Genomic DNA, 14,363 nt, shown 5'->3' with positions numbered 1-14,363 from the left:
ACAACTCTACAACTCTCCCAAATACAGTAGAATCCCGCGTTTTTTTTTTATCATGAGGGACCCGTGACATTTTAGTTGTGAGGTGTTTGACATACCTTTTCCTCAGGTAAAGACAGGGTGGTTTGGAGGAATGTGTGTGTCACAACAACCTTGTTATCAGGCTCTTTAACATTGGTTTGGTTTATTTGCTAAGTCTGGGATGTCAGCTACCTTTATACGTTCAATGTAATGCTTTGTAAGGGGAATCGTATAACCTTTGAATCAGCTTGAATATGCTGTTTTAGTGTAAACTGTGTGCACTTAGAAGAAACATAGTACTTGGGTCCTGTGCTCATGTAGACTTGCTGAATTTTTAACAGTTCTCACCAGACTAAAAGGAAATATATTTATATTTTGTATTTATATATATTTACAAATATTAAGGTTAGGTATTTTATTTTTTATAATTTTTACCATTTTACATGAATGTACAACTACATTTTGCTGTGAAAGTCGCTAAGTCACTATTGTAATTCTTGTTGTGACTGAAGTCACTAAAACCAAATCTTCTTTTATAGGGTACAAGCACAACACAGTAGATCTGCAGTTTTGACATGGCTGACGTCATGAACCAGACAACCACCCATCAAGCTGTGGTCAGCGATGGCGCCACTTCCCACTACATCAATGTGACCAGCTGGAGGAACAGCACCAGTGCCAGTGGCGGCTTTCAGTCCCCTTTCTCCCCAGCCATGGACATGGCCATCAGCGTCATCACCATTATCATCCTCTTTATCACCATGGTGTCGCTGGGCTGCACCATGGAGATCGCCAAGATCAAGGCTCACATCCTGCGGCCCAAAGGGGTGGCTATTGCCGTGGTGGCGCAGTTTGGCATCATGCCGCTGACGGCGTTCAGCCTGGCGAAGGCCCTCCAGCTGAACCCCAGCGAAGCCGTCGCCGTGCTCATCTGCGGATGCTGTCCTGGGGGGAATCTCTCCAACGTTTTTGCTCTGGCTTTGCAGGGCGACATGAACCTCAGGTTAGGTCCACTGATTACATTTACTGGGTTACTGAACCGCAGGCAAGATGCATTGATTAAATGTAACTGGAGGGTAAGGTTTCGGATGCGCTTCTTCAAATAACCTGTCTACTGTGTTTATGTGTGTGTGTGCGGGGGGGCTCAAAGTATGTGGCAACACAGTTGAACAGCTGCTGCTGTTTTCTCAGTTGTGTTTGTTTTTGTAGGATGAATAGTTTTTACGTAAACGCTTGATTTATTTGTGTAACATAACCCCAAAAATAGATGAACAATATGACTGAGAAAGAAGGAGAAATCTGCACAAAGGTCAAAGACAAAATTATGTCATTAGGAATGTGTACATGGGAAAAGAAATAAAAACTCCAACACTGTAGAGACTCCATTTATATTATAGTGAGTACAAAGAGACTTTCCCATCTATTGAAGTGGATGCAGGATGAGAGGCATAGAGGATGGGACAGATACATTCACACATATCTATAGAATATTCTACACACACTTGAGAGGGACCTGAACACACACACACACACACACACACAGTTGGAATCTAGAACTCCAACTTCTACTACACACGCGCACTTCAACTTGGTTCCAAATTTTCCAAGATGGTGTTGCCTCGGTGGCTTCAAATATATAGAACATAACTGAATGGAGCCACTCTGTCTAGTTCTATACAGTCTATGGTTGGAATTCGCTCGGTGCAGGGTCCTAGAACTGGTGCTACATGTCACTGGCTCAGGATGCCGAATCTGGGAACCCTCCAGAACTCAGAGAGAAAGCCGTGAGAGCACTCAAAGAGCTGTTTGTATGTTACGGATTTGTCCTGAGACATTCTTCCACATTTCAATTTGTCATCTGATATTATGTTCTTTCTAACCCGGTCCACAGACAACCATAGCAGTTCCACTGTCAAACATTTGATCTTTGTAGTTACTCAGGTTTGAGGTATAGCTCCTCTAGTCAAAGGTCCTTCCCACTGATCTGTATAGAATGTAGAATCTATGTCTATGGTCCTTCCCACTGATCTGTATAGAATGTAGAATCTATGTCTATGGTCCTGGATTTGTTGAGGGTTTTTTGGAAAATGTTGTCATAATCTGTAAGTGTTTGGGATCATTTCAAGCCTAAAAGTGTAATTTTTAGCGCCTTGGATTTGTAATAATATAACTTAATATCAGACCATGCTGCCAGTTACTGTCGGTTGTTAGTTACTCTTAGCTAAGGTTTTTAGCGGAGAAGTGTAATTTCTTTGAAATGATAACTAGCTGAATAACATTACTGACATTAGTTAAAGTGGATAGTTTATACTCAATTGAATTTGCAGTATATTAAGTTTAAGCGAAGTCCTTCAACTAGTAGCTTGTATAGCATTTTAAGCTAGCGTTAGCTAGCTAGGACTAATTAAATTATTCATATCATGTCCTAAAGAATGATTCATTGGTATCATACATGATTATAGACAATAATAAAGTTTATTTAGTGGCGTAAGGTGACACTCCCACCAAAGATCCTTGATTACTAGCAAGATAGAGCAACGTAATTGCTACTATGGGAGCAAAACGGGACAGTTCGGTCTGCATAAGTGGGAGTGTCACCTTACGCCACTAAATAAACTTTCACTCTTAATAAGCAATAAGAACAGATAAACATAATTGTGTTCACAGTATCATGGTCTATAATCATGTATGATACCAATGAATCATTCTTAAGGAAATTATATAAATAATTGAATTAGTCATGTGAACCGAAGCTAGCTAGCTAGCTAACGCTAGCTTAAAAACACTATACAAGTGGATGGGAGTAGCTATGGCAATACAGATATGTGCTAACAAGTGACTAGTAGTTGAAGGACCGGGCTTAAACTTAATATACTGTTGCAAATTCGCTTGAGTATAGACTATCCACTTTAACTAATGTCAGTAGTGTTATTCAGCTAGTAGTCATTTCAAAGAAATGACACTTCTCCATTTAAAATGTTACCTTAGCTAAGAGGCTAGCTAGCATGCTAACAACCTGTAGTAACAGTAACTGGCAGCAGCATGGTCTAATATTAAGTTATTTTATTACAAATCCGAACACTAAAAAATTACACTATTAGGCTTGAAATGATCCCAAACACTTACAGATTATGACAAAATTTTCGAAAAACCCTCAACAAATCCAGAAAGACAAAATGACCAATTTATTGGTAAAATTCCACAAGTCTCCATTGACATTAGTGCAGCAAGGGCTTACTCTGGTCTGCATAAAGGGGGATTTCCCCCCCTCCCCCTTGCAATAATCGAACGCGGAAATTGTCGAACGTTTCAAAGTCAAAGTCAAAGTCAAAGTCAGCTTTATTGTCAATTTCTTCACATGTTCCAGACATACAAAGAGATCGAAATTACGTTTCTCACTATCCCACGGTGAAGACAAGACATATTTTACCAATTTTAAGTCCACAGGACAAACATAACATTCAAGTAAACAAAAGTAAGTAAATAAAAATAACATATAATTCATAACATTTTGTTGAAATTGTGCATAGACAGTCAATAAAAACTAGTGCAAAGTCAGGCCAATAAGTGGCTTGGGTAGTTCTGTTTGACCTGAGTAATGAAGAAAGTGGCATAGTGGTGCAAGTTATGTAAGAGCAGCAGAAGTGTTGTGTTTTCAGGACAACAACACCAAGTTGTAAAGTGTACAAGTGTGCAAGTGTTCAAGTGTGCAAGTGGTGTAGTGCAGGCGGCCATTGTGGGTCCAATGTCCAGGATGTTATGTAGCTGAGGGTGGAGGGGAGAGGAGGGAGAGAGTTCAGCATCCTTACAGCTTGGTGTATGAAGCTGTTGGTGAGTCTGGTAGTGCGGGGGCGCAGGCTTCTGTACCTCTTCCCAGAGGGCAGTAGATCAAACAGATTGTGGCCGGGGTGACTTGCATCACTCACAATTTTGGTAAGCCTTGGCGGGTGAGGTGGGTGGTGTAAATGTCCTTCAGGGAGGGGAGTGAAGCACCAATGATCCTTCCAGCTGTGTTCACTATGCGCTGCAGGGCTTTCCTGTTGTATTCAGTGCAGCTTCCGCCCCACACAGCGATACAGCTGGAGAGGATGCTCTCAATGGTGCCTCGGTAGAATGTGGTCATGATGGCTGGTGGAGCACTTGCTCGCCTGAGTTTCATAGGAAGTACAGGCGGCGCTGAGCTCTCTTCGCCAGTGATGCAGTGTTGGTGGTCCAGGAGAGGTCTTCGCTGATGTGCACCCCAGGAATTTGGTGCTGCTCGCTCTCTCCACCACAGCACCGTCGATGGTCAGTGGCAGGTGTTGGGTGTGACCTCTCCGGAAGTCAACAACAATCTCTTTGGTCTTGCTGGCGTTCAGCAGGAGGTTGTTGTCCCTGCACCACGTGGTCAGATGGTCGACCTCCAACCTGTATTGAGTCTAAATTAAGCCCTTGGTGATGAGACCCACCAGAGTTGTGTCGTCAGCAAATTTCACTATGTGATTGTTGCTGTAGGTTGCAGTGCAGTCATCGTCAGCAGGGTGAAGAGCAGCGGACTGAGCACGCAGCCTTGGGGGCCCCTGTGCTCAGTGTGATGCTGCTTGAGGTATTGTTGCCAACCGCATTACTACTTGGGGCCTCTGACAGAGGAAGTCCAGTAGCCAGTTGCAGAGGTAGGTACTGAGTCCCAGTTTGTCGAGTTTGCAGATGAGTTGTTGTGGTATTATGGTGTTTGTGGTATTATGGTGTTTGCAGATGAGTTGTTGTGGTATTATGACGTTTGCGCCTCTCGCTCCGCTTGAACCCTCTCTGGTAGAGTTGCGACAATGGGTGTTCAAAATTCGTTAAGGTCACGTGGTTCATGTAAACTTCAAAAAGTTCCCGGAAGTGATTGACAATGGATTAGAATGCATTAAATAAGCTACTGTTCAATGAGAGACAGAGCCACAATTTTGGGACAGACAATAAATGCATTGATATACAATATTTATAACACAGTGTAATTATTGTGTAAACTGTGTAGTTATCCTACCATTACAACAATATGAAATTAAATCCCAGACCGTAGCCTGCTAAATATCGGAAGGTGACCTTTTTTTCTCGCTTTTACGTATGTTAATTTCTGTACAAAACCAAGACGGGAGATTCTTTAGAAAACGCAGTAGCACCCACCCCATGAGTGTAGCCTAGGCCTTTCTAAATTATAGTTATAAAAAAAATGACCTAGTACGTGACTCAAGAGCTGTAAACAGTGTTTTTGAGACTGTGTGTAGCCTACAAAAGCGCATGGAATTTTTAATTTTGCAACTAGAAACTGTAACACAGCTAGTCTAAGTCTAACATTAACTTGTTTGAGTTTTCTCCCCAACGTTTTCTCTGGTAGTTCTTCACTGATCTGAGATAATGAGCGAACTACCTTAACTAGCTAGCGTCTCGGGGGAATAAAAAAAAAAAGTTTAAAAGTCTTCTAACATCTCTCCAGTGTAATGGTGGGCATGTTAAGTTAACCGTAGCATTACCTACACAGTAACCCCATGGTAATGCGAAAGTGATCATAATAACATAAAACGTGATATAGTCCTTGATAAATAACCAGCTATGAACTCATAAACAACAGCATTTTGTCACCGTTTGTCATTCACCATGCTGTGAATACAGCATTAAGATGCTAGGCCAGGGGTGGGCAAACTGCGGCCCCCGAGCATTTCATTTGGTTATCAGGCTGCTCCCTATTTCCCTAGGTTGCTCTTGGGTGCTCCTTGTTGGTGCCCCCCACCCAATCCCAATCCTCCCCCACCTTTTTTATGCAGCCCTTGCCACTTAATCTACTAAACCCCTCTTCTACTGCACTTTTACCCCATTAATGCACAAATAGGCTGACACCAGACATAATTTCAGTGCATTTCTTACTTCCAGTAACTATATGCATGTGACAATAAACTTCCTTGTATCCTTGTATCCTTGTATTTTTTTCCTGCGATAGAGACGACGTTGGTTAGCTTTACTGCAAACTGCTTTTCACTCTCCTTAGAGAACATTATGTCAATGTCAAAACATCATGTTAAATAGAGATAACATCATGTTAAACTAAGTTAACTCCTTTGCAGCAGATCTAACGTGAACATTATGCGATCCATTTAATTGGGAACGCGTCTGCACTCACGAGAGGGAGAGAGAGCCGCAGGTTCCAGCTGGCTTGTCATTGTTGATAATTGATATCTCCTTCTTATAAGAAAGTTTTAAAAGGAAATCATGAAGGCAACAGTAGTTCCCACTACTGACCATTTAAAAACTGTGAGAGGGCCCAGCTGTAGGTACAGCACTAGCCATAGCGAAGCAGGCAGAAGATCATCGAGAAATAAACGTGAATTAAAGCGACTGTCTTAAAGCGACAGTGCACAATTTATACATGTGTTAAACAGTATAAAATTAGCAGCATTTTTAAGCAATTCATATTTTAAAACAAATACGTTTCATACTAAATTATAGGCTATAAAAAATGTATTTTTTTATGTGTGTGTCGTGGGGGGGTTGTTGTGCGGCCCGCCAGCCAGTTTTCAAAACCCAATGTGGCCCTTGAGCCAAAAAGTTTGCCCGCCCCTGTGCTAGGCTAAAGAATTGAGATTCAGAGAACTTGGTTGTGCTCATCCTGTCAGAAAATAGCAATTTGATCAGTGATCATGCATCATATCAGCGCAAGCTTGGTTTGAAACTGGTTTCTGTGGATGGGCTTACACGATCCTTCACTGGGCTAGTGCCTGCTGTGTTAATATGACCGTGCTGATGCTAAGCTGCAGCTCCCTCAAATCTATATAGGTTCTCATGCATATTAGGCTAGCTTTTGCCAATGAAAATGAATGCAACATAAAAAAAAAAAACAGTAGGCCTAGGCTACTGCTGCTAACTGAAGAAACGTTTACGTTACTGTAAGGAAATTATTATTATCATTGTATAACCATTTGTGTAAGCAGAAATATTGTTGTGCTGAGTTCTAAGAACAGAGAGTTCAAGTTAAATGTTGTTGTGCTGAGTTCTAAGAACAGAGAGTACAAGTTAAGTGTGCAGACAGACAGGAACTGCACCCATCTCATGTCTAGCTTTCAAAAAACGCGGAGATTTTTTTTTCGGGGTCAGTGTCGTTTTTTTACTTTAGCCTACCATTACCTTCACGCGATGCCAGTTATGTATCCACCAGCTGCCTGCCTGCAGCCTACTTCCAAAACTCCAAAGCTGCTTGCTGTCAGATTTGGTTCGAGGAACAAGTTCAGTGTATCAACAACACTCAATAACAGTTTATGTGATGTGTCAATCAATTAAATTCCCAACAATTTCACAACAGCTAGTTGTGGAGTAGGCCATTCATCTAGCCCGCTTCCTTACGACGAGAATCAGGCTGCACCCACTTCCTTATTTGGGTTGCCAGGTTTTAGCCTGACAAAAGCGGTTGAAATTGAAACTAAGTGATCGTGTATGTGTAGGGTGTATTTCATACACAATCTGGCAACCTGAATGCATCAATGATTTTAAAATGAAGTTTGATGGCCATGCAAATTACTGGAGTTTTCCGGGAGAAATAACAAAACGGAAGTGTGCTGGGAGATGACCTTGAAATAACGGGGAGAAACACCCGGGGAAAAACGGGGGTGTTGACAGGTATGCCCTGTCTGTGTGTGTGGGTGGGTGAGATAAGAGTATGTCACAATGAAGTCGCTATGCCTTGCTTTCTATTTTCTGTGTGCATCTGTACAATAAAAGACACAGCTTTTGGGCTGCAGAGTCAGAGACTGATGGTGTGAGGAATTCTTCCTTACATTAGCAGGCTCTCCTCTTGGTACCAGAGTTTGTGGGCAAAGCCATACTACGTGTTGTGGTTCTTGTATGTTGGGGTTAAATTCCCTGACAGTTACCAACAATGTTAACAACAAACTCAGCTTCACTGCTGCCTATATGAGCGTTACAACTTGACGTGATGGTGAAGCTAAATGCCCAAGAAACGTCACGTCAAGTTGCCTACTAAACGCAAAAACTTAATGACAGCTTGTGGTGGTGCTGCCTAATTGAAATGGGATAGGCAAGTATCTTATATTCGGCTATTACGTGTGGCACATTTATTGGGCTTTTAGCCTCTTTTAATTTAGGCCTATTTTATGTTGAACTGACATGACTGAGCAGCAGAAAAGTCATAGTCGATACATCGTTTATTATTATAATTAGGCTCTTGTGATAGCCTACTATTACTTTACTACTATTACTGTTATTATTATTATTATTCGGATGAGGCAAAGGAATGTAAATCTGAGTCTGAAATGTTGGCTTCAAACAGTCTATACTGCTGTAACTGCACTGCTGCTATTATTAATTGTTAACTTCCGAAAACTATTTGAGGCTTCCATTAGCTGCCATTGTTGGAAAAAAATGGAACATTAGCGTCAATGGAGTTGACGCAACTCTACCTTTATATGGCTCTGGTCCTTCCCACTGATCTGTATAGAATGTAGAAGCTATGTCTATGGTCCTTCCCTGCTCACGTGTTCCTCCTTTCTGTGTGTGTGTCTCCTCTCTGCGGGCAGCATCGTGATGACCACATGCTCCACGGTGTTGGCACTGGTCATGATGCCCATCCTGCTGTACCTCTACTGCAAGGGCTTTGAGCTGGAGAACGCCGTGCCCTACAAGGGCATCATGATCGCTCTTCTCATGACGCTGGTGCCCTGTGGGGTGGGCATTGCCATCAACCACTGGATCCCTCACTGGTCCAAGATGGTCATTAAGGTGAGTGAAATCGCTGATTTGCTAGGTGAGCTGATTAAGACTATGGCACTTGACTATGGCAAGTCTGACACTCATAAACAACATCAGCCAGTTTCCCATGTATGCTTAGATGATAAATGGACTGCACCATAAAGCGCTTTTCTATTACCCCCCAGGCACTCAAAGCATAACTCACTTTCACACACAAACACTCATTCACAGATGAAGGCGCCAATCTACACATCGAGAGCAGTTTGGAGTTCAGTGTCTTGCTCAAGGACACTTCAACAAACAGGGTCAGGAGGAATCGCGCTTGAACTGGCCTCTCCTCTACCACCTGACCCACGACCACTCACAAAATACAATGTGCTCCAACTGTCCTGTTAGTTGAGGCCAGAAGCTGCACTGGTATTGGGAGCTAACAACATTTTTTTGCTGTTTTTGCAGATTGGCCTCAGCATTCTTTTGATCGCTTCTATCGCCATTGGCGTCATGTCGGGCATCACCATAGGAACGAGCGTGTGGGTGGTGCTCTCTCCCAATCTCATGGTCGCCGCCTGCCTCATGCCACTGATTGGCTATTTCCTGGGATTCCTAATGTCCTACCTCTGCAAACTAAACGGACAGTGAGTATGCTCCATTAGAGCAGTGCACATCAAGGGGTCAGACCAAAGGTCACCCACTGAGTGACCGGACATCTGGCGCTTTATTGGTCCTATTAGAAGATTGCCCATTTGTTCTTCCTTCCCATCCACTCCCCAATCTACTCCCTAGTCCACTCATAACATAGTTATCTTGCACTTTTGTGATGTAAAAATTGAAACTTGAAACGTATAGCTTCATCTGTTCCAACTGACTAGTTTAGATCAAATACAGCTGGATCGACGACCAGACCGTGAACATACTGGGGTTGGCTTTCTGCTGGGGAATAGTGGTTGTGTTGAAATTACCCTGACCATCTCTGTTGATATGTTTTCTAAGGTGTCAAAGGACCATCACTGTTGATATGTTTTCTAAGGTGTCAAAGGACTATTGCTGTTGATATGTTTTCTAAGGTGTTGCAGGACTATCACTGTTGTTTTCTAAGGTGTCAAAGGACTATCGCTGTTGATATGTTTTCTGGTGTCAAGGACTATCGCTGTTGATATGTTTTCTAAGGTGTCAAAGGACTATCGCTGTTGATATGTTTTCTAAGGTGTTGCAGGACTATCACTGTTGTTTTCTAAGGTGTCAAAGGACTATCGCTGTTGATATGTTTTCTGGTGTCAAGGACTATCGCTGTTGATATGTTTTCTAAGGTGTCAAAGGACTATCACTGTTGTTTTCTAAGGTGTCAAAGGACTATCGCTGTTGATATGTTTTCTGGTGTCAAGGACTATCGCTGTTGATATGTTTTCTAAGGTGTCAAAGGACTATTGCTGTTGATATGTTTTCTAAGGTGTCAAAGGACTATCACTGTTGATATGTTTTCTAAGGTGTCAAAGGACCATTGCCGTGGAAACTGGCTGCCAGAACATCCAGTTGTGCGCCACCATTTTGAAAGTGGCCTTCCTCCCCGAGGTGATCGGGCCGCTCTACCTCTTCCCGCTACTTTACATCGTCTTCCAGGGAGGGGAGGCCCTCCTGCTCGTCCTCCTCTACAGATGCTATCGAATGTTCCACCGACCAGCTGAAGGTTGGCTCTTCCATCCCTTTTTATGCTTATTCTTCATATTAAAGCCCAGCACAGCAGCACAATTAAGTGGGGATAACATGGATATAAGAAAATGGCTACACAGTGCTTTATGTGCTGCATTTTGCATTTGAGAGGGATTTGACCTGAATGTATAAGTATATAAGTACATATACTCTTTTGATCCCGGGAGGGAAATTTGGTCTCTGCATTTATCCCAATCCGTGAATTAGTGAAACACACTCAGCACACAGTGAACACACAGTGAGGTGAAGCACACACTAATCCCGGCGCAGTGAGCTGCCTGCAACATCAGCGGCGCTCGGGGAGTAGTGAGGAGTTAGGTGCCTTGCTCAAGGGCACTACAGCCGTTCCCACTGGTCGGGGCTCGAACCGGCAACCCTCCGGTTACAGGTCCGGAGTGCTAACCAGTGGGCCACGGCTGCCCCCATGTGCACTCACGCAAGTAAGTTCGAGTGGAAGGACACAGGATCAGCACCACCACTCATCCCCTGCTACCTGTCTTACTGTAAACTTCAAACTGACCCCGATTCTGCAACTTTCAAGAATCATCTCAGTCCTGCATTTGTAGCTTTCACTTACTGGCGTGTTTCTTTTCTTTGTATTGCCCTGCAGAACCTTCATATTGGGCAGTAAATGGTAATGTTGAAGCTGTGAAAGTTCCTGCTTGCTGATGAGTGGACCTCTGCACTATCTGAAAAGGGAACCTGAAGTCACCATCCATTCCATCCAACTGTTCCGCTGCAATGTTCTGTCACACAGAGATGAGCCCACTGCTGTTCATCCAACTGTTCCATTTTAAGTGTTCCATCTCGGCCAGACAGATATGACTTCCCTCCTGTCCATTCTGAATGTTCCACAACCAGAGGCAACTCTTTTGGAGGTGTGACTTTCACACATGCAGTAATAGGCTACACCAAACCTCCGAATCCAGTGCAATGCTGCTGAATCCTGCATGGACACTGTGACAAGAGGATGTCATCAAATCCAACCAATCAGAACTGAAAGCTGCTTCAGATCCATGGCATTCTGAACCATAGCCAACAAGAAGCACATGGACAGCATGATTACAGTTAGACTCTTACTGCTAAACTCACGATTACTCACGGCTTTATTTTATTTTTTGTAAAAGTTTCAAATGGTAACCTTTAAACCATAACAAATGGTCAGCACCTAAGTCTGGGACAGCTTAGAAGTCGAGAGGACTAACTCACTGACCTGTGCACAAACAATCCTAAGCCGTATTTTGTGGTATTTTACGTCGCAATGCGGTACAGGAGCTCTCAATCGCGAGGGAATAATTGTGCATTATAACCCTACATGTCTTCATACAGATTAATTTAAAAAATGTTGCAAAGACACTGCATCAATTTCATTAGGTTAGTAGGCTATTTGATTGGTCTTACTCTTTATTCATTTAGGCTATTTATTCATCATCTTCCGCCCTCGCAGTAGGGCCTAGCGCGCGCATTTTCACCAGCAAAACCTGTCACCTGTCACTCATCAGCGTAAAGGAGGTTTTTGCATCATTCCCACATAATCATCAGCCAATCAAGGTGGTCACTTCAATCAATCTTGTGCATTAGTAATGACGTTTAGGTTTTAAGAGAAAACTCCTAGCTAAAAACTTTTAGTAGTGGTTTCGACAAAATTTGGTATCGATCCAATACCAAGTCTTTGATCGATTTACTTTAAGCAGTAAATATAGGGCCAGTATTGCCGATACTTATAGTGATATTTTTTACTAAAAGCAGCTTATGCACTTTTATGTAGGGGAGAGCAGTATTTCATAATTTATGACATGAATGAAACACCAATATGCTAAATTTGAATACATTTTCACCACTAAATGATTTTGTGATTTCCACTGTTAATAATTTACAAACATTGCAATAACGAAACACAAAGTGTGCAATGTGCATGCAAGATGTGAAAGGAGTGGTGTTTGCGCGACTGTAGGCTAGTCCTTGGTGAAACAGGAACGGATTGTGAACATAGACGAGATAAACTGAAATTAAAGTATCGATGCCATCACGCTGGTATCGATCCGATACCAATACCAACATTGGCATACTATCGATATTTGGAATGATATGCCCAGCCCTAACTTTTAGTGTGATTAAGGAGTACTCCTAGCAGTAAGATAAAATGCTTTGTGAATACGGCCCATGATTTTTACACTGGGATAAGCTATGCATGGGAAAGCATTTCTTATCTTCATTCCTTTGTTCTGATTAAATTACGATCTGATTCAGATTCATTCAGGCTATTGGGCACTGCTGTTACACGACGCGGTCAAAACACTTTGTCGTAATTTCATCCAACTTAAAATACTGTCGTGAGGTTTATACCCGATGCGGCAAATACACAGGAAATTACTGTAATCATACCTTGTTTGTGTTTTGTGTTGAGTTCATGCAGGGTAGCCTATAAGATACATTAGAGCATTGACATAAAAATAACAAACTTTATATTTAGAATGTCTCAGTATAAGGTTGGACGAGTAATGTATCTCTATATTTTTTCAAAATTACAATTTTACAGTGGACCAAATAATTCTACAAATGGTTTTATGTGTGCTTTATCTCAAGTCTCCTGAAAGTCATCTGCTGTGCTTTCAAATGGTAAAATGCTGCCATCTAGTGGAGATCATGCCAAACCTGACCTATCCAAAATTGCTCACCAGAGTGAACAGAAGAGGCAATACAATTAAAAGCCATTAAATAAGACAAGCTAACACACTTAGAAAGAGTATTTAATTAGAAACTGTTACATGGTATATACAGTGTGGAATTAAATTACATTTTATACAAACATTGAGCATAGTCATCCAGGCTTCATCATTCAGTTCCTAGATAAATAATAAAATCAAAAGAAAACTTAATTTTGTACAGAGCGAATATTTTTTGGTTTTAAATTAAGGTAAAAACATTAAATATCCCAAAAGACCCAATCAAGACCAAAGCCAGATAGCAAAACATGATTGGTGAAGGAATGAGTCTACATCCAAACAGTCCTTGTACTGAGATACACTCCTAGAGCCAAGATTCACTACTTAATTTAGTTTTCTGATGCAGGTCTAATTTACAATAATGCACAGTCTTTTTTATTTTTTACACATGAACAAAAATATAAATAAATAAGATCCACTGGGTATTCAAGCATTGTGTTCTCTTTTTTGTTTGTTTTATCAATAAACTCCAGAAGGCTTTATGGACATTTTAACATTCATTGTTTAGTCAGAAAAGTCACAGAAAAATCTCCTGATGTTGTAGACAGAATCTGTGCCCAGAGACACAAACCTAAGGCCATCTGAAACGTAAATTGATCTGCGGACTATGTACAAAAATACGACCACTGTATTTCCCAATCAGACAGCAGAAGGTGGCATGGAGAGCTTTGCAGAACAGCGTATGGTTCACCACACACACTTAGCTACGCGACGACAAGACACAACAAGCACAACATGCAATGCGTATCGCACACACACACACACACACACATGCGCGCACACACACACACACCTTAAAGCTCGCCAGGGGGAGTCACCACACCACTCTGTCCATTCAGGAAGGGCTTTGGGGACTTTCACAGTGGGAACAGGAGACACCGAGGGGTGTGTGTGTGTGTGTGTGTGTCCGGCAGTGGGTGGGGGTGACATAGCAAATAGCCCTTCTGGTGGATAAAGACAAGATCTGGATAAAAACTGAATGTAAAAAGTACCAAGTGAGACACTCCACCTCAGTAATAATAAAATCAGTGGACTGTTTTTGGTGTGTGCATACGAGAGTATAGATGGGTTTGGGTCCGCGGTGAGGAGACTTGACGTGCGAGCGCCCATGCATCAACCCCTGAATGAGCAGTAGTGAAGAAAACATGCGACAGGGACTGACATCCGAAAAGCTCAGGCCACAAACCAGAG

The 14,363-nt window shown here is 42.2% G+C and overlaps 1 protein-coding gene across 2 annotated transcripts in view; it reads left to right on the top strand.

Moving 5' to 3' along the window:
• The window catches only part of LOC125284713 (sodium/bile acid cotransporter-like), a 14,654-nt gene extending 1,052 nt beyond the window's left edge, over nucleotides 1–13,602 (top strand). The window contains exons 1-6 of one of the 2 annotated variants that reach the window (XM_048228813.1): nucleotides 1–106; nucleotides 558–1,021; nucleotides 8,568–8,769; nucleotides 9,196–9,374; nucleotides 10,224–10,423; nucleotides 11,057–13,602. The exon at nucleotides 1–106 is cut by the window's left edge and continues 28 nt beyond it. In XM_048228813.1, the coding sequence (XP_048084770.1) occupies nucleotides 594–1,021; nucleotides 8,568–8,769; nucleotides 9,196–9,374; nucleotides 10,224–10,423; nucleotides 11,057–11,115 (1,068 nt within the window). In that variant the 5' untranslated portion in view covers nucleotides 1–106; nucleotides 558–593 and the 3' untranslated portion in view covers nucleotides 11,116–13,602. The remainder of the gene's footprint in view (nucleotides 107–557; nucleotides 1,022–8,567; nucleotides 8,770–9,195; nucleotides 9,375–10,223; nucleotides 10,424–11,056) is intronic. The other variant, XM_048228812.1, reaches the window with a different exon arrangement.
• The last annotated feature ends 761 nt before the right edge of the window (nucleotides 13,603–14,363 follow it).

Source organism: Alosa alosa, chromosome 19 (genome assembly GCF_017589495.1).
Source record: "Alosa alosa isolate M-15738 ecotype Scorff River chromosome 19, AALO_Geno_1.1, whole genome shotgun sequence".
NCBI lineage: Eukaryota > Metazoa > Chordata > Actinopteri > Clupeiformes > Clupeidae > Alosa > Alosa alosa.
This window is presented reverse-complemented; position numbering and strand designations above follow the sequence as displayed.